General features: G+C 44.7%; 1 protein-coding gene across 1 annotated transcript in view; it reads left to right on the forward strand.

Moving 5' to 3' along the window:
• The window catches only part of TGFA (transforming growth factor alpha), a 52,944-nt gene that overhangs the window by 22,556 nt on the left and 9,815 nt on the right, over positions 1 to 20,573 (forward strand). Inside the window, exons 3-4 of the mRNA XM_082230684.1 lie at positions 17,636 to 17,753; positions 20,406 to 20,555. Coding sequence (XP_082086810.1) covers positions 17,636 to 17,753; positions 20,406 to 20,555 — 268 coding nt within the window. The remainder of the gene's footprint in view (positions 1 to 17,635; positions 17,754 to 20,405; positions 20,556 to 20,573) is intronic.

Below are 20,573 nucleotides of genomic sequence, written 5' to 3' on the forward strand. Positions count from 1 at the left end.
GTTAACATTGGAACTTTCTTTTAAGACTGCAGGAGGTATGGCTGCCAGGATCTCTGTGACTGGGGTTTCTCATTTAAAACACTTTTAGGTCACCTCTTGTTCAGCTGCTCCCATTTTCAGCTGATGTAACAGAGGAGAGGGATTCTCTTATCTCCAGCATTGTTAACCTGGTTTTCTGCTGGCAAAAATGGAAGGAGGTGGTATCTGGTGGCAGCTCAGTTAAAAAACAAAAACCTTTCCTCATTCCAGCAGGGCTTGATAAGAATGGACTGCACAGCTGCCTAGTTATAAAATTATACTCTTCTGTTTTAGCTTCGTTTTTCTGGTCTCGAGGACAGGTAATGACGCAGAGCTGGTGCAGCCTTGCAACATTTTGTTCCTCTTGCAGCATTTTCAGCAGGAAAAGGAGAGGGAGAAGGGGGGTGCCAAGGGAATGTATTTTTGTTCTCCCCCGCCCTGCCCACCCCCACCTGACTCCCATCAATCTCTCTCCAGTAGATAGATTGAGCTCTCTGGTCTTTCCCCAGTTTAGAATACGAAGAACTCAGCACCGTATTTTTCGCTCTATAAGACGCACCAGACCATAAGACGCACCTAGTTTTTGGAGGAGGAAAACAAGGGGGGGGGGGTATTCTGAATCCCAGAAGCCAGAACAGCAAGAGGGATCGCTGCACAGTGAAAGCTCTTGCTGTTCTGGCTTCTGGGATAGCTGCGCAGCCTGCATTCGCTCCATAAGACGCACACACATTTCCCCTTACTTTTTAGGAGGGAGAAAGTGAGTCTTATAGAGCAAAAAATACGGTAATTTCCTTGCTGCATCAACCCAAAATGGGTCCAGCTGCCTACCTCTGAGGAACATGGCGGTGATGGATTTCCCAAATATTTTATCCAATAGTTTTTTGTTTTTTTAAAGTATGGCTGATTGAGAATGGAAAGGAGGAAGCAGTTGGGGGTCCTTTGGGGCGGTCAGCCTCTTGTTCCTGCTCCCCAGTTTTGCCAAATGTGCTGTTGTCAAAACTATCTTTGGAAAATTGCCTTCCTTTTGCTCTTCTGCCTAGATATGTATTTTCTCTGTTGGCCTTTTTTCAAGCAGTTGCATTTTCGTTTCTTGGGTGTAGGCTTGGGGTGTTTCTGTCTGTAGGTTTTTAAAACTTCCTAGACATTTTGCAAAGGAAGGCCTCGGCCTTTCCCCAACCTGGTGCCCTCTAGTTGGACTAACGCGTCCATCTACCTCAGCCAGCACAGCTGTATGAGAGTGGAAGCCCAAATCATCTGCGGGGCACCGGGTTGGAGAAAGCTGCTCAGTGCTGTGGTACAGAGAGCATTAAGCAGCTGTAGGCTGGACGCAGAACCAGCTATTCTGTCTCTGGAGCCTCAGCCTTTGGCCTGATTCCTTTTTAACTTGCAGTGCCCTGGGGTTAAGAGTGGGATCTGCTTCTGCAATCCTCTAATCCACTGGGCTATTAACCCCGAGCTTTTGTGATGTACAGAAATCGCCCTTCCTATATAGATTAAACCTGTGTACATGGCCAGCCTTGTTCCAATGAGATGCTTCCTGGAGCGAATTAAATTGGCTCTGGGCTGTTGGGGTGGCTTCCATGGAGGGATATGCAAAGCGTGAGCGGGTCCTGAGATCAAAGGGCAGCTTAGCTTTACAGGAGGCAGGATCTCTGCTGAAATGCTTCTGTCTGTTACTAATCAGGCGGCAGCCTTCCCTAATGATGCTTTGCAGTTGTGGGAGAAGAGGAGGATGTTCTGCAGCTGTGGAGGCAGAGAGAGGAGTTTGGCGTGATAATAACTTCAGTGCTTTACGAGGAAGTCTCCTCGTTGCTGTCCTGGCTGTAGGGGCTTCCAGCACTGTGTGGTGTGTCATATGTGGCTGCTTCACACTTTATGCATTTTGGAGCCAAAGGGTCTTTCCTTCCTTCCTCCCTTCTTCCCTTCCGTGCAGACAAGCCTGAGACGTAGGGGAATCCTGCACATGGGTTTCCTGCTCCCTTGAAACCACAACCGGCAGCCTTTAGGGGGAGGCAATCCTGGGGTCTTTGAAGTGATGCTGCTGGAGAGGGAAGTTTGCCACGGTAGGCTAGACGGCTTCTCAAACCTCTCCTGGGCGCTGGCAAAATAAAAATACGTTGGAGTCAGTAAAGCAGTATAATTGGGCCAAAGCTAAGAACATAAGAGGAGCTTGCAGGATGAGGCCAATGGCCCATCCAGCCAAGCATTCTGTTCTCACAGTGGCCAACCAGATGCCTCTTCTGGAAAGCAGAATCTGAGCCCAAGAGCCCTCTCGCCTCTCTGGTGGCTTCCAGCCAACTGGTGTTCAGAAACCATGGAGGCAGACCGTAGCCATTGTGGCTCATAGCCAGCATTAACCCTCTCCTCCTCCATGAATTTGTCTAACCCTCCTTTACAGCCACCCAAGTTGGTGGCCATCACTGCCTCCTGTGGGAGCAAATTCCATAATTTGCCTGCTTTGTGAAGAAGTCCTGTCTCTTGTCTGTCCTGAATCTGCCAACATTCAAGTTCTTTAGATGTCCATGAATTCTAGTGTTATGAGAGAGGGAGAAAAACGTTCCTCGATCCACTTTCTCCATGCCATGCATAATTTTATAAACTTCTATCATGTTGCCTCTTACCCACCTTTTCTCTGAACTAAATAGTCCCAAATTCTGCAACTTTTCCTCATGGGAGAGCTGCTCCACCCCCCTAGAATATTTTGGTTCTTCTGAACATTGTCCAACTCTGCAATATCCTTTTTGAGATAATGTCACCCAGAGCTCTGGTTGCAACAAACACTAAGCCATGGTTGGTCTGCATGTCTGTCTGGACCCGTTCCAGTGGGCTGTGAGTTGTCCGAACCCAACAGCCCTGCTTAACCATAGTTTGTTTGTCCACACACCAAATGGTCAGCAAGAGGCAGAATCATGAGGCAGAAGCAGCTGGAAAACAAACCAAGTTTGGGAGAAACAAGCCATGGTTTGTTTTCCTTGCCTGTGACACAACTTACGATTGAACAAACCATGGTTAGAACAAGCCATAGCTTAGGATTGTGTGCAAACACAGATTCTCTTTCCTCAAGGCACTGAGAACTTTGTGCCAAGAAAACAAATCCATATAAATTACACAAATGAAGCAAGTTTGTTTAAATTTGGGTACCAAAGCCCCTCTCTATGATCTTGTTCAGAGCCCTTTAATCCTTGCAACCCTAAGGACTAGAAAGATATTTTTCCTCCTTAAATGGAAACTTAGGTTCTAAGGAAGTGGACTTCTCCACTCAGTGCCACATTCTGTGTTGTTGTTTTTTTGCACTCCCGCTATGTTGCAGTGGCGTCATGGTGTGTGGTGTGTTCTGCTTCTTTGGGACCATTAGACTTGCACTCTGTATCAAACTTTTTGGCCCTTGGAGAGAGACCACCCCAGGTGTCACTTTGCAAATGATCAAGAGATCTGCTGGATGAATGCAGACCAGTTGTTCTTTTATGTGAAGCTATAAAATCCAATGGCGACTTTACAACCCAGCCTGCAGCTGTCTAGGTGTGTAGTAAAAATGGGTGACTCTGTTTTACCCTGGGTGAAATACCTTCTCGCAGACCTGTCTGTCCTTGGCACTAACAATGCCTCTTGACCCTTTTGAGCTGCAAGTGCTTCTGAACATGTGTGTGTTTCCCCATAAACTCTTGGCCATTTAGTTATTTGTCACACTTCCTGTGGAGATACCATATCTGTAAGACATTTTGACAGTTCTGTGTCCTAAGCATGCCTAATTCAAATCAGTTTTGACCTGACTCTTCCCAGAAAGAGTAAAAAAAAATTACATAGTCACTACAGCTGTGTTAGGGGATGCGGGTGGCACTGTGGGTTAAACCACAGAGCCGAGGACTTGCCGATCAGAAGGTCGGCGGTTCGAATCCCCGCGACGGGGTGAGCTCCCATTGCCTGGTCCCAGCTGCTGCCCACCTAGCAGTTCGAAAGCACGTCAAAATGCAAGTAGATAAATAGGTACTGCTCTGGCAGGAAGGTAAACGGTGTTTCCGTGCGCTGCTCTGGTTCGCCAGAAGCGGCTTAGTCATGCTGGCCACATGACCCGGAAGCTGTGCGCCAGCTCCCTCGGCCAATAAAGCGAGATGAGCGCCGCAACCCCAGAGTTGGCCACAACTGGACCTAATGGCCAGGGGTCCCTTTACCTTTTTACCTCAGTATTTCCCCCACTGACTGGCAGAGGCTTTCTGGCAGTGGCTCAACGTGAGAGGCCACAAGTCCTTTGTCTGTCCTGAACCTTCCAAAATTCAGATTTCCCTTGCTCTGGCAAGCGAGAATGTGGCTTTCGGGTTTAACTGTTGTTTGTGGCAGAGGAGCACTGAGGAAATCCAAGGGTGAGGGAAATAATCAAACTCCTCTTTACTTTTACACTAGCAGTTTTGCTCAGTTACACTGCCTTTGCAAGGTGGTTTGTGTTTCTCATGAAAAGCAAATGGTTGCACATCCAGTGACTGAATATCCTTTGTTAACGCCAAGTATTGCCCCAGTGAGCAACCTGGCTGCCAAATTCTGCACCAGCTGAAGTTTCTGAACCATCTTCAGAGGCAGACCTACATATAGTGTGTTGCAATAATCTAACCTGGAGGGTACCAGAGCATAGACAACAAAGGTAAGGTTATCAATAGGAGCACAGCTGGGCTACCAGCTGAAGCTGATGGAAGGCACTCTGTGCCACAGAGACTTCCTGGGATTCAAATGTGTGATTCTGGCCCATTCTTAGCATCACTTTCAATGAATTCCCAGGCAAATAATTGTTGTGATCTGAAGACCCATTGCTGGTGTTTTTCCACAGTCCTTTCATAAGCAAACAGAGTCCTGTGATTCAGGTCTTGAATTCTGAGTATCTACGAAGTGATTTGGACAATTCCAAAGTGCCTACAAGTTGAGGAGATGAAGTATAACTATGCATATAGAGGATGCCCAAATCCTGAAGAGTTTCAGCTGCTATTGACAAAGTACTACTGATGCAACTGGGTGCTCCCTGTCTCTTTGGATGGAGCTACTGGTCAGCTATCTGGTTAAATATTATCAGTTGGCTATATTTTGCCATAGTTACCAGTAAATATTCCAGGTATTCACCTGGCATTCCTCTGTTCAAACGGCAAGGGCTTGCTTCCTCGTCTTGCAGGTGTGTGTACATACTCAACTGATCCATGGATCCACCTCAATCTGCCCTTTGAAATGAACACACTTAAACTGACTCTTGTCTTTTAATAGAGGGGTGTGTGGTTTTTCAATGGCATTTATAACTGTCTGGGTTCTTGGCTTTTCGCCAAGAGAACAACTCAATCTCTTGCTAACATGCTTGGCTATAAATAATAGACTTGGGTGTTGTGATTTCGTAACAGTTAAGTAACTTGGATATATAGATATTGCTTTGTTTTTACCATTCTTGAATTGTGACTGGAATTGTAACAATTCAGAATGTTACATCTTTAAAACAGCCGCTCATTACTTTGACAGAAGCTAATTACTTTGACAAACCCTTGTAATCCTTGTCAAGACTTGAGAATCCTAGATGAGCCTTGTGTATTATTTCATTCATTCATTCATTCATTCATCCATTCACTTATCCAATGTGCTAATATATTTGCATGCTTTGACCAGAAAGGCAGCATGCAATGATAACTAGCTTCATATAAATTACAGGAACATTAGCAAAATTTACCTTAGCCATAGCCATTAATTTCAGTGGGTCAACTCTGAGTAAAACATAGTTGCATAGCACTCCAAGCTTTTAAATTGTTGGCCTTTGCAGTGCTTCCAGTGCAGGCATCCAGTGAACTTCCAGTGACCCATCCAGCCAAACTTCTCCAGCATAGTTGCTCCAGGCTTGCTTCCCTTCCCCTCCCCCACCCTCTGGCTCCACATCTCACACTGCCATGGTCTTAGGCTGTGAAGCCTTTGGGAAGCTTTTGGAATTTGAATGGAAACTCCCTCTCAGGTATGTCTCTGATGGCCTCAGCGTTGCTGGTGGAGAGGGCTTGGGGCTTTCACCTTGAACTACATCCTGGCATGAACCTTCAAAAGGTCACCTAAAGACTTTCCCCAAGTTGTTTCCCAATGAGGATTTGGACTACGACTCCCATCACCCCCAGCATCATATGGCTGTGCTGGCTCGGCCAGATCCTCTGAAGGACGCCAGGTTAGGGGAGGCAGGTGTAGAGATTTGAACTTGGGATTCCCCCAAGCCAGGTCTCCCTATTCTTGCACTAATATTCTGGTATCACTGGTGCAGCGCTATGTGGAATAAGCTGGATCAGCTGTTTCTTCCATAATGTGTGGAATATCCCAGTAAATCAAAGGGCATTGAATTATTTTTCTTCTTTACTCTATTCCTTGTCTTGTGTCTGTCCCTCCCACCTCATAGGATGTTCAGTAGATTTTATGAATGGGTTGAATTGAAAGAGATTACATGTCAAGACTTGCCTTTCTGGAAAGCACTGAAATGTAAGAAATATGGCTTGTGCAGAATACCTGTGTGTGTGGAGGTGTGTGGCAGGGGAAACCTGTCTCACATGATCCATTACTTGGAATGGTGGGACCATAAAAAGCCGGATGTCTTAGGGTCTGTCTATATGTGTGTGTGTGTGTGTGTTTTCTTCACGCTTTTTCTCAGGTTCAAAGCAAAACGGCTCTGGAGGTTTATATGGGGCCAATTCATGCAACCCCTGGTTATTTACACGGCAGCCTGTTGAAAGGCATTTTGTGTCTCTTGGAAGGTGAACTTATAAATATCACTCCTGGCAGCCGGATAAAGCCTCCTTTCTAAGAGGCTGGTGTTCAATTTGACTTCAAAATGGCAGGCGCAAAATTATAGGAGGCTCCGCAAATCTCCAAGCTTGGAGGGAAGATTTCCGCCTTCTTAGAAGATGCTCAATGCCAGTTCCTCATGTCGGGACAGACATTAGCGAAGCGAAGCTCTAATAGACTGAGCTGCGTTGTTCTGTTGCTGTCCCGTCCTCCCGCCTTGTAGAAAAAGGCAATTCTAAGACGTTTTGAGCCTTCTGAACCCTCATCCAGCCCCTTCCTGCTGGGGCCCAGTAGCTCAGCTGTGAGCTGTTGGTGCTTGCAGATGTGCTCTTGCCAAAATTTGCACCTTCTTAACTAATGCACAGGTTGGAACATAAATCTCCTCTGGGTTTTGCACTTTTCTGAGTTTCACAGGCAGTTCCTGCCCCCAAATCACGAAAACACAATGGGAAATGTTAGAAATGCTGAGGTACAAATACTGCGCTGCACATTTAAATATAAATGGGTGGTCACAAAGTCTGCCCCAGGATCTTGACACTTCTATTACAGCAGATGAGTTTCAAGGGGTGTCCAAATCAACTGTCTAATCCTGTTGTGTTGGATGGGTTTCAGTTAGTAAGGCTTGAGGATGTGGACAAGGGGCTTGGGTCGTAGTGGCAACCGCTAGCGCCTCTTGGCTGATAAAGACTAGGGGGGGGTGGTCCCTTAGTGGCACAGAGTGCCTTCCATCAGCTTCAGCTGGTGGCCCAACTGTGGCCCTATCTGGACCAGGATGGTCTAATTTCTCTCATCTATCCTCTGGTATGTAGGGCTGCCTCTAAAAATGGTTCGGAAACTTCAGCTGGTGCAGAATTCGGTGGCCAGGCTGCACATCAGGGCAAGATGGCGTGCGTATATTACACTGATCCTGGCCTGACTACACTGGCTGCCAATTAGTTTCCAGGCCCAATTCAAGAGTGCTGGTTTTGACCTATAAAGCCTTAAATGGCTTAGGACAGCAAGACCTCAAAGACCACCTCTTCAGACCCTGTGATCATCCTCCAAGGACCTTCTTTGTATGCCTTTTCCACGAGATGTCCGGAGGGTGTCAACACCAGAATGGGCCTTTTCTGTGGTGGCTCCCCGTTTGTGGCATGATCTCCCCAAGGAGACTCGCCTAGTGCCTTCATTACATATCTTTGGGCAGCAGGCAAAAATGTTTCTTTGGCTTATTAACATTCTCTGGTTTTGATTCATTATGTATTTTGTGTTTTCATTTTGTATTTTTATGTTGGGAACTACCCTGTGATTTTTAGATGAAGGGCAGCGTACTAGCTAGCTACAGAACTAGATTAATTAATCAGACTAGAGGTGTAGGAGGAGAACCAAAGGAGCAACTGAGTCCTTTTTGATGTGGAAGCCTGGGACAATCAAAGGGGCTGTTTCGTCAGCTTGTAAATCGCAGCTGTCTCGTTATGGCTCATTAATTGCTTTCCAGCTGCACAGTGAGCCCTGATCCAGTGCTTGAACTTAAAAAAAATGTCCATCTATGCTAGTGAGTCAATAGACATACTTACATACTTAGGTAAAGGTAAAGGTACCCCTGACCATTAGGTCCAGCCGCAGATGACTCTGGAGTTGCGCTCTCATCTCGCTCTATAGGCTGAGGGAGCTGGCGTTTGTCTGGAGACAGCTTCCAGGTCATGTGGCCAGCATGACTAAGCCGCTTCTGGTGAACCAGAGCAGCGCACGGAAACGCCATTTACCTTCCCATCGGAGCAGTACCTATTTACTTGCACTTGACGTGCTTTCAAACTGCTATGTGGGCAGGAGCTGGGGCCAAACAACGGGAGCTCACCCCGTCGTGGGGATTCAAACCACCGACCTTCTGATCGGCAAGCCCTAGGCTCAGTGGTTTAGACCACAGCGCCACCCGCGTCCCTACTTACTTACTTACCTACGGTACTTAGCCAAACCTTTATTAGGCATTACAAGTGCAGTGGTGCCTTGATTGTCAAATGCCTTGGTACTCAAACAACTTGGAACGCAAACACCGCAAGCCCGGAGGTAAGTGCTCCGGTTTGTGAACTTTTTTCGGAAGCTGAATATGCTCCGTTTTGAGTGCCACAAATCCATTTTGAATGTTATGCTTCTGATTTGAGTGCCACACTTCAGTTTTGAGTGTTACTCTGAGATCTGTCTCGTTTTTGCTATTTATTTTGCTTTTTTGTTTTTGCAGCTTTTTGCTTTGTTTTTTGTGAATATGTGGAACCCAGTTCAGCTATTGATTGATAGTGTGACTGCAGTACATTGTTTATTGCTTTCATTTTATGGATCAGTGGTCTCATTAGATAGTAAAATTCATGTTAAATTGCTGTTTTAGGGTTTGTTTTTAAAAGTCTGGAACGGATTAATCCATTTGGCATTACTTTCTATGGGAAAGCGCGTCTTGGTTTAGGAGCACTTTGGTTTTGGAACGGAGTTCTGGAATGGATTAAGTTTGAGAACCAAGGTACCACTGTATAGGCCATCATAAAACATCCAGATGTAAAATTTTAAAATATATACAAATAAACAGCACATATACGAATATTGGAATTGGAGTCAATAGATTATCTTGCTGGTCCTTACAGAATGAGATGATGATATGTCACTGATCTGTGCAAAGCAAGCACTACAGTTAAGAGGAGGAACACAATAGACAGCAATATATCCCTTTTTCCCTTTCCTTAAGCTCATGTTCCTTTAAAAATAGCCTGAGTGAGCTTATCTTCTCCCACTGTTTACGGCTGTGTTTTGTTCCGTTTGAAATCAGAGTACAATAAACAATGAATTTTAAAATGTCGGGTGGTGTGATTTGGGGTATTTTTTATTTATATCCTTCATGGAAGTACTTGGTGAGCAACTCCTCTCCCCCATTGATTCTCACAACAACCCGGTGAGGTTGACTGCGACTGACTTGTTCAAGGCAGACCCCACAGTGAAATTCATGGCTGTGCAGAAAGTTAAACTGGGTCTCCTCGATCCAAATGCAACGTTTGGGTGTGGTGAAGGGAAGTAATCAAGGGAAGTAATAGTGCCACTGTATTCTGCTCTGGTCAGACCTCACCTGGAGTACTGTGTCCAGTTCTGGGCACCACAATTCAAGAAGGACACTGACAAACTGGAACGTGTCCAGAGGAGGGCAACCAAAATGGTCAAAGGCCTGGAAACGATGCCTTATGAGGAACAGCTAAGGGAGCTGGGCATGTTTAGCCTGGAGAAGAGGAGGTTAAGGGGTGATATGATAGCCATGTTCAAATATATAAAAGGATGTCACATAGAGGAGGGAGAAAGGTTGTTTTCTGCTGCTCCAGAGAAGCGGACACGGAGCAATGGATCCCAACTACAAGAAAGAAGATTCCACCTAAACATTAGGAAGAACTTCCTGACAGTAAGAGCTGTTCGACAGTGGAATTTGCTGCCAAGGAGTGTGGTGGAGTCTCCTACTTTGGAGGTCTTTAAGCAGAGGCTTGACAACCATATGTCAGGAGTGCTCTGATGGTGTTTCCTGCTTGGCAGGGGGTTGGACTCGATGGCCCTTGTGGTCTCTTCCAACTCTAGGATTCTATGATTCTAAGGGGATGTGGCCACTAAAGAGTTAATGGAATGAACATTGTGTGTGTGTGTGTGTGTGTGTGTGTGTGTGTGTGTGTGTGTGTAAGTTGGCAACCTTCTTCCTCCGAGTGGGATTCGCTTTCTTCGTCAACTAGGGGCCGTCCAGCATGGTTTCTTGACCTGACCCGTGACATGATTTTTCTTGTTGCGCTTTGACTACAATTAAGAACGACTGTGTTTCATTTCAATTTTCCAGCTGTTTTTTGAGAACTGGAACAAGCCTACCTTTTTCCTCAAAGAAAGCATTAACTTAATGCAGGAAAAGTTTTCGACGATGTTTAATTTCTTCCAGGGTCTCATTTGAAACATTTCGAAGTTGTGGTTTTAATTAGCTCTGCTGCCTGGTTTGCCATTAACTTTCTGCAACAGGAACTTGATGGGGCTTTGAAATGGAGAATGGGTGGGCTTTTTATATAAGGGGCGATCTGCTGAGCAGGATGTTGTTTTCCATGTCAACTGTTGGCCAACAATTTAAAACAGCCCAGGATGTGTTGAATAATTGTGTAACAATGTGGGAGGATCAGGATTCCCCGAACGTTTCCTGAACCATACTTATTGGTAATCTCTTTAATACCAAACATTCTTCATAATAATGGTTAATAAATAATAAATATGGAATAACCGGCACAAAAGTTTTGCCAGTTTCTCCATTTTGCGAAGTTCTCTCTCTCTCTCTCTCTCTCTCTCTCTCTCTCTCTCACTCTCTCTCACACACACACACACACACACACACACACAGAGAGAGAGAGAGAGAGAGAGAGAGAAGTTCTCTTGTATGTATGTTTGGTCTATGGTTGTTCCTTGTGCTTACAGATTTATTTATTTTTTTACATCTCTTCGGAAAGCAAGCAGATTTTTTTTTCTTTTTTATTATACATTTTTATTGGGTTTTTTTAACATATCATTTCCAACAATCATATAACATAACTTCTTATCTTATACAATGGTTTAGACTTCCGTCAACACCTCTGATGATTTTTCGTTCTTTATCTCTTATTCTGCATTTCTTAATTTCTCTATTACTCTTAATTGTCATTAACTAATAATTCTCCTCATAGTCTTTTCTTGCAATATTTCAGATAATAATCCTTACAAAACTTCTTGCGGTCCTACTAGCGTAATCTGTTCATTACAATTACTTTTCAAATAGTTTGTATATTCAGTCTTCTAAGAATCTCTGATCTTGCAGGTTTCGAACACTTCCAGTTAATGTATCTAATTCTGCATAGTTCATCAACTTCATCCGCCATTCTTCTTTCGTCGGTAATTCTTCTTGCTTCCATTTTTGTGCCAATAATATTCTTGCTGCCGTCATTGCGTATAAAAACAACTTACAATCCTGTCTATTAATATCACCTCCTACACTGCCAAGTAAAAATGCTTCTGGTTTCTTAATGAATGTATATTTCAACATCTTTTTCATCTCATTATATATCATTTCCCAGAAGTTTTTCGCTTTTTTACATTCCCACAGCAAGCAGATTTCCTAAGGCAGGGCTGGAGAACTGATGGCCAACCAGATGTTGTTGGACTTCCAGATGTCGGAGGACCACAGTTTCCCCCATCCCTTTTGCAAAGCGAAAAGTTGGCTGACAGACCCATGTTACAGGATGCCCCTTAACTGCTTGTGAACTTCCTGGTCAGCCGCTGTGAGAAAAGAATGCTGGACAAGATGGGCTGATTCACTGGGCTCTTACGTTTTTGTGTTCTCCTTAGGGTCTTGCTGTTTGTGGTCTTGGGCTGGTTACATTTTTTGGAGGGGAGAGAAATCGGTGTCCTCAGGAACCTGTGGTGTAAATTTTGAGTTGTGGGGGTGGCAGTGGTTAGAGAAGCAAGGATAGGAAGCTATGAGTGGGCAAATATAACTGCAGAAGATTTAAACACCTGCTGAAAACTTTTTCAGTGCCGCTAGGAAATTGTGCAGGCAATTAAGAGAACATCTTTCCAAATTGGTTAGTTGATGATCTCTCATTTTAAGCTTTTCATTATTTATCACACAAACATATGTAAATGGCTTTTGACATTTTTTAATGATACAGTGATATATAAATTATTTTTATAAGTAAATTTCTATTCATTTGGAAGTGTGGGCTTAGGGGGTTAGGGCCAAGCCTTCATGGAGGTGAGGCAGGAGAGATGTTGAAGTCGGACACGTTTATTTCTTACTTTATTTCACATAATTTATACATTGCTTAATTGTAAAAAAAGCCAACCAACCTTCAGAGCAGTCTATAAAAAAGATAAAATGATCAATAAGAAGAATTGATAAGAATGTAGGTTTTTCCAAAAGTTAAAATAACAATAGACTAAAAACGGATTAAAACGTGCACCAACTTTCTAAACATCTGGACAGGATTGTCTAAACAAAAATGTTTGCACAGCGAAGGGTCCTGCTTGGTGTCAAGAGGCAGGGAGTTCCAGAGGGTAGGTGCTGCCACACTAAAATTTTGAGCTCTTACAAATGTGGGGCAGGTTTTATGTGGTAGCATTTGGGCCAAGTGACGACAGGAGGCAGTCCAGTCCTGAGGGGCAGACTGCTGATCCCGTTTCTGCTCAGACATATGTAGCTTAATGTACAGTGGTGCCCCGCAAGACGAATGCCTCGCAAGACGGAAAACTCGCTAGACAAAAGAGTTTTCCGTTTTGGAGGTGCTTCGCAAAACGAATTTCCCATGGGCTTGCTTCACAAGACGACAATGTCTTGCGAGTTCCTGCTGGTTTTTTTCTCCCCCCCTCCTTTTCCTAAGACTCTAATCCGCTTATCAGCTGCTCCGATCAGCAGATAAGCCGCTAAAAGCTGCTAATAACGCTAATCCGCTAATCCGTCAATGGGCTTGTTCGCAAGACGAAAAAACCGCTAGACGAAGAGAATCACAGAACGGATTCTTTTCGTCTTGTGAGGCACCACTGTAATGAAATTAAGCCTTCCAAACCGTACTAGACACGCACACCTCTTAAGTTCTGCGTACTGCTGCGTACGAAATCTGAAAGATCGCTGTGTTCTTCAAACCTTCTCACACAAGGCCTGCCTTCTTGTTCTGTTTACCTCTTCTGCTATGAGTTGAGGGGAAGTGTGGGTGGCGGGGGGCACATTGGATCTGCTGAGTAAACACACGCAGGATCGTGTTGTAAGGCTGTGTGCAGACTGCAGCCCGGCTGTGTCGATTTCACCGTGTCATTTCCATTGGGGGGGGGGGGCTGGAAGCCTTTGGGAAACGGAGCCAGGGTACCACTTCGCACTCCACTAACAACCGAGACTAGCAGATTTATTGTGGCATCAGCTTTTGTCTGCCTGCTGCAACATATGGTTTACTTGAGCAAAGTAAAGTCACCCACAACACAACAGCGCAGGCAGACTAGTCTGAAGGAAGTTGCTTGCTCCAGAAAAGTATCTTGCAGCCTCTGTCTTCCCCTGGTGAGATTTTTCAGATGTCGGCCAGCATCTTTAACCAGTGCTAACAATGTCCAGTTTAAAGCACTCTCAGAAAATACTTACATGACCAGTCAAACTGTGGCTTTCAAAGGATCTGTTAGGCTCTCTAGTTTATCACAAACTAGGGATACTTTTTGTCTCAATAACCTTTTAAAGGCTTTTAACCGGTATGTCCTGTTTTTAAAGGTAGCTAATTCTCATGAAACTCTTTTTATTTAAATCATTATTTATTTGTGACATTTTCTCCAAGGAGCTGAAGGTGGGATACATGGTTCTTCTTCCTCTTTTAATTCAATCCCCACAACAACAGCAACCTGTGAAGTAGGTTAGTCGAGGCAGTGACTGGTCACCCGCTGAGCTTCATGGCAAGTGTGGAGATTTGAACCCTGGTCTCCCAGATCCTAGAGCTCGACACTCAATCCACTGTACCACATTGTCTCTTCTACAGTTGATATGTCACTCAATTACAATAGTCTCTGAGTACAGTCTTACCTCATGTTACATCTGCTTCATGTTACGTTCTTTCAGGTAACGTCCCGTGGTGACCCAGAAGTACTGGAAAGGGTTACTTCCGGGTTTCACCACTCACACATGCTCAGAAGTGCAAAATGACGTCATGCGCAGAAGCGGTGAATCGCAACTCGTGCGTGCACCGCTGCGCCTGCGGGTTGCGTTCTTTTCATGTTGCGAATGGCCTCCAAAACGGATCCCATTCACAACCAGAGGTACCACTGTAGTTTACAAAAGTGTTGCAAAAATTGCAGCCTTGGTTACTGCTAACATCCAGTTAGACATGTTACAATTCTTGCACTAAGATTTTTTCCAGGTGTTTTTTGCAAGTAATGGCAAATAATACATTGGCATGCATTGCTCATGAGGGTTACCCAGTATTCTGAAAACCTCCCAAAATGGCTGAGGAACCCAGCCAGATGGGTGGGGTATAAATAATAAAGTTGTTGTTGTTGTTGTTGTTGTTCTGGAATTTGCCAATCTGGTGGTTGTGGTACTTAGTACAGTGGTGCCTTGCAAGACGAAAAGAATCCGTTCTGTGATTCTCTTCGTCTAGCGGTTTTTTCGTCTTGCAAAGCAAGCCCATTGACGGATTAGTGGATTAGCGCTATTAGCGGCTTTTAGCGGCTTATCGGCTTATCGGATCAGCTGATAAGCGGCTTAGCGGCTTGGAAAGGGGGGGGGGAGGAAAAAAAACCCCGCAAGAACTCGCAAGATATTTTCGTCTTGCGAAGCAAGCCCATAGGAGATTCGTTTTGCGAAGCACCTCCAAAACGGAAAACTCTTTCGTCTAGTGAGTTTTCCGACTTGCGAGGCATTCGTCTTGCGGGGCATCACTGTATGGAAGGTGGCCTTTTGTAGCAGCTGCCCCCAGCACGATGCCCTTCAGATGTTTTGGACTACAACTCCCATCAAGCTGTCACCCAAAACATCTGGAGGGTGCCAAATTTAGGAAGATTGCTTTATGGCATGTGATATTCCGTGAGCCTCTTTGAGAGGACAGTGTCAAGAAAGGCAGCCCAGGAATGTCTTGCATAAATGCATAAATATATCTTCATTTATTATTACGACTATTTAAGTTGTAAGACACATGGCTTCTAAAAAGGTTGAATGATGTCATGGTCAGCTACCTTCTTCCTGTAAATGGATGTGTTCTTAGCGGCACACATTCTCAGCCCACTACCCCACAAAAGTATGTGTGACAAGAATCCTTATATTAACAGCTGTTACTGCTGCCTTTGTTCCTTCTTCTTTTTAAATTTTTTAAATTTTTTTTATTTAATATAATTATTACAAAACACAAGCAAAATACTGCAAATACATACATACATATATATTTCAGATAAGCATGCATATATATAAAAAGAACAAAAAAGGAAAAAGGAAGAAAAGAAAAAAAAGGAGAAGAAACAAATTGGAAGAATTTCTTCCAAATTTATTCTACAAGTATTTCAATAATAAAATTTCATTGATTGACTTCCTTCGCTTACACTGCACTTCCTATATACATTTTAAGCAAAATTGTATCTGTTATCCCATATTTTCCCCATACAATCTCATACAAATATTCTAATCGATAAGTTTTCTAAATCTTTCATAAATCTATTCTAAACACAATCAATCTCTTACACTTAATTTGATTTGATAAGACAAAAACAAAAAAATATAATCCAGAAACAATGGAAATGTTTAAATGATTATTTATGTAAAAGGTAAAGGGACCCCTGACCATTAGGTCCAGTCGTGGCCGACTCTGGGGTTGCGGCGCTCATCTCGCTTTATTGGCCGAGGGAGCCGGCGTACAGCTTCCGGGTCATGTGGCCAGCATGACTAAGCCGCTTCTGGCAAACCAGAGCAGCGCACGGAAACGCCGTTTACCTTCCCGCCGGAGTGGTACCTATTTATCTACTTGCACTTGACGTGCTTTTGAACTGCTAGGTGGGCAGGAGCAGGGACTGAGCAACGGGAGCTCACCCCATCACGGGGATTCGAATCTCCCACCTTCTGATCGGCAAGTCCTAGGCTCTATGGTTTAACCCACAGCGCCACCCGCGTCCTTTGTCCCTTCTGCTTGCCTTGCAGTAATGCCAAACCTTGGCTTGGTTCATGCACTCTAGCCATGGCGTTCTAGTCGAGCCTCGGTGGTAGGTGAGGGACAACCCGTGGGTGAAAACATACACAGACTGAGCATGGCCTCTGTTTCTCTGTGCAGCCTCTTCATGCACCCCAAACATGTTCACCATCCTATGGAAGTTCACCAGCGGATGGCTTTTCATGCCCTTAGGATGGCCCGGGGGGGGGGGGAGGCAATTTGGTGTAGGTTATATTTTAATGCTTGGCTACCTAATAATTTCTTTCTGAAACAATTCACAAACTGAAGTGAAGTTACCCTTCCAATTTTGCTCCACTTCATATTTTACAGTGCACCTCTCTAACCAAGGAATGTGTAGATAAATGCTTGTACTAAGGGCAAGCATGCCTAAAAATGCATATGTTTGTGAATTTATTTTTATTTTTACGAAAAGCCCAATATTAAGCAAAATTGCTTGCCGAAATGTTCATATCATGTACACCTTCATGTAGAAATGTATATAAAGGTGCACAGCATTGCTGATGAATTCTCATGAAAATCTTTTTAAAAACAATACAAACTGATGGGGGAAATGGGGTAAACTAAATTTGAGAGATGTGGGACGCGGGTGGCGCTGTGGGCTAAAGCCTCAGCGCCTAGGGCTTGCCGATCGAAAGGTCGGCGGTTCGAATCCCCGCGGCGGGGTGCGCTCCCGCTGCTCGGTCCCAGCGCCTGCCCACCTAGCAGTTCGAAAGCACCCCCGGGTGCAAGTAGATAAATAGGTGCCGCTTACCAGCGGGAAGGTAAACGGCGTTCCGTGTGCGGCTCTGGCTCGCCAGAGCAGCGTTGTCACGCTGGCCACGTGACCCGGAAGTGTCTGCGGACAGCGCTGGCCCCCGGCCAATAGATGTGAGATGGGCGCACAAACCCCAGAGTCTGGCAAGACTGGCCCGTTCGGGCAGGGGTACCTTTACCTTTACCTTAAATTTGAGAGATACCAATATTGACAAATTAGTTCATCCTTATGGTAAAATTGGAATAATGGAAACCTCGCAAATTACATTCTCTCTCTCTATGCAAAACAAACAAAGAGGCTGATTGAAGTATGTTTCTTTGTATGTAGTATGAGTTGTATTGGCAATGGTACCAAAGATTAACCAGTCTTCTCTCTCTCGTCCATCCTTTCTTAGGTCCGCCAGTGGCTGCTGCTGTGAGATCTCATTTTAACAGCTGTCCGGATGCTCATAGTGAGTTTTGCTTCCATGGTACTTGCAGGTTCTTGGTGCAAGAGGAAAAACCAGCTTGCGTGTAAGTCTCACTCTTGCATCTTGTAATACCCACCTCGTTGCATTTAGCAGTAACCGTGCAGTCAGCATGTCACGAAAGAAAGTGTCCCTGCCTCCATGCATTAGACCAGGCATAGGCAAACTCGGCACTCCAGATGTTTTGGGACTGCAATTCCCACCATCCCTGACCACTGGTCCTGTTAACTAGGGATCATGGGAGTTGTAGGCCAAAAACATCTGGAGGGCCAGGTTTGCCTATGCCTGCATTAGACACTTGGGTCACCAGATGTTGTTGGACTATGTCATCCCTGACAATCGGCTAAGTTGGCTGAGGATGATGGGAATTGGAGTCCAGTAGAAGAAGACTGCCTTAGGGCATGGGGATGGCTCTTGGGCCCTTGTGGGGCATATGGGAAAGCTCCCTTCATCTGCAAGATCTGCCTTGTTGGAAGGTTGAGAGTTGGCGCGAAGAGAATAAACATGTCAGCGTGATCCAGAGCACATGCTGTGTTCGGATGGGGAAGAGTAAAATACCAATAATTTTATTAATGTTTTAAAATTAACGTATATGCCACTTATATACCAAAATGGTTCCTAAGCAGCTAAAATTTCACATTACATAGCAGAAGTATAAATACGTAGAATTCATTGGTTTATTTGGATCATGCCTGGCTGGTGCCCTGATTGGGAACACTGTGCAGTCTTTCCCGTGGGGAACACATGCCTCAAAAGAGCACTGCAAACTCCGGAGTGAGGCAGAGAGAGCAGGACTTTGCGCTTCACTCTAAATGGGAAACGCAAAGCAGGCCTTCCGTAGCTGCTTCCCACCCTGCCTCTAGGCATGTTCCAGCCCTCTGATTTAGATAAAATCCCATTTTAATTCTGAATGTGAGAAAACAGCATCCGGCTCAAATTCTGCATATAATATATATATATATATATATATATATATATATATGCTTTCGTAGATTTTCACGGGTACAGGAATGCAGGTTTTGGTGTCTTCGGGTGTCTTCCCGTGTAAGAGTCGGGGTGTCTGTGCGACGTTTCGACGAGGTCTCACTCGTCATCTTCAGGCTGGTGCTTTCGGCTTCTTGTTACTGGAACAGAGCAGAGTCTGGTGTTTGAGTTCCTATAAATACTGTTGAGGGGTGTGGTGTATAGCCTCCAACGTTCTGGGTAGAGAGGAAGTTCCTAGATTAGTGTGCCTTTTCTTCTTTTGTTCCTTAATTACTTGAGGGATATCTTGGGTGATTTCATGAGTGATATTCTGAATATCACTGGGTGGGTCATTAATTACTTGAGGGATATCTTGGGTGATTTCATGAGTGATATTCTGAATATCACTGGGTGGGTCATTAAGTGTAGATTAGTTGCTAAAGCTCTCGTGTCTTGACCTCTTGAGCTTGTGAAGAGTTTTTCTGAGAAGATGGCTGTGCTGCATTTAGTTGTGCTCTGGCTTGGCTTCGTGTATAGGGGCGAGCTATGGTTTTGTGCCTTGTGCCAGCCAGATCTGTGTAGGGATTGCAGGGGGGTGCTGCATCCGGAGGTGCCACTATAGTTTGGTTGCTGGATGGAGTCTGTAATATGTCTGTGGAGAGGGTCTGGGTTTGGGTCTGGTGTGGTTGATTGGTGACGGCGTTCTGTGTGCCTCTGGTTCTGGTGTCGGTTTTTGTGGGGAGGGCTAATTTCCAGATGTCTGGCAGGCGGGACGTGTCGTCACGCTTGTTCATGTTGTGAGGGTGTTTCTCTATCTCGATGGCTTCCATGATTATTCTCTTGTGGTGATGTTCCATGTTAAAGAGCAATTTGGAATCTGCAAAATTAATTTCGTGTCCTGTTTCTTTCATGTGTTGGAAAAGAGAGGAAGTTTTTTCTTCTTTTTTGACGGCATTCTTGTGTTCTGCGATACGTGCATTTATTCGTCTGTTTGTTTGTCCAATGTACGTGGCTGGGCAGACTTTGCAGGGTATTTCATAGACCCCTTGGTTTTCCAGCTGGATTTTGTCTTTTGGGTTTCTGAGGATATTGGCTATTTTTTGGTTGGTGCAGAAGGCTGTTTTGATATTGTGTTTATGGAGGATTTTGCTGATTTTGTCTGTAGTGCCCTTGATATAAGGAAGGAGGGCCATGCCATTGTTTTCTTCTGTGTCTTGGTTTTTGGGGGGTGTTTCTTTTTGGATTAGCTTCGTAACCCTGTTTTTCTGGTATCCATTGGCGATTAACACATTTGAGAGATTCAGAATATCACTCATGAAATCACCCAAGATATCCCTCAAGTAATTAAGGAACAAAAGAAGAAAAGGCACACTAATCTAGGAACTTCCTCTCTACCCAGAACGTTGGAGGCTATACACCACACCCCTCAACAGTATTTATAGGAACTCAAACACCAGACTCTGCTCTGTTCCAGTAACAAGAAGCCGAAAGCACCAGCCTGAAGATGACGAGTGAGACCTCGTCGAAACGTCGCACAGACACCCCGACTCTTACACGGGAAGACACCCGAAGACACCAAAACCTGCATATATATATATATATATATATATATATATATATATATATATATATATATAATGTGTGTGTGTGTATATGTGTGTGTGTGTGTGTGTGTAAGCTTGTGTCTTTTCCTCTGTGCACTCACTGCTCTTGATTTTCTTTTGCCTCGTCACAGCTGCCATTCCGGGTACGTTGGGGCGCGATGCGAACACGCGGACCTCCTTGCAGTGGTGGCCGCCAGCCAGACAAAGCAAACCATCACTGCCCTGGTGGTGGTTTCCGTTATAGCCTCCGTTGCCCTTATCATGGTCTGCGTCCTAATACAGTAAGTGAAACTTCCATT

Source organism: Podarcis vaucheri, assembly GCF_965113315.1.
Source record: "Podarcis vaucheri genome assembly, chromosome: 7".
Classification (NCBI taxonomy): domain Eukaryota; kingdom Metazoa; phylum Chordata; class Lepidosauria; order Squamata; family Lacertidae; genus Podarcis; species Podarcis vaucheri.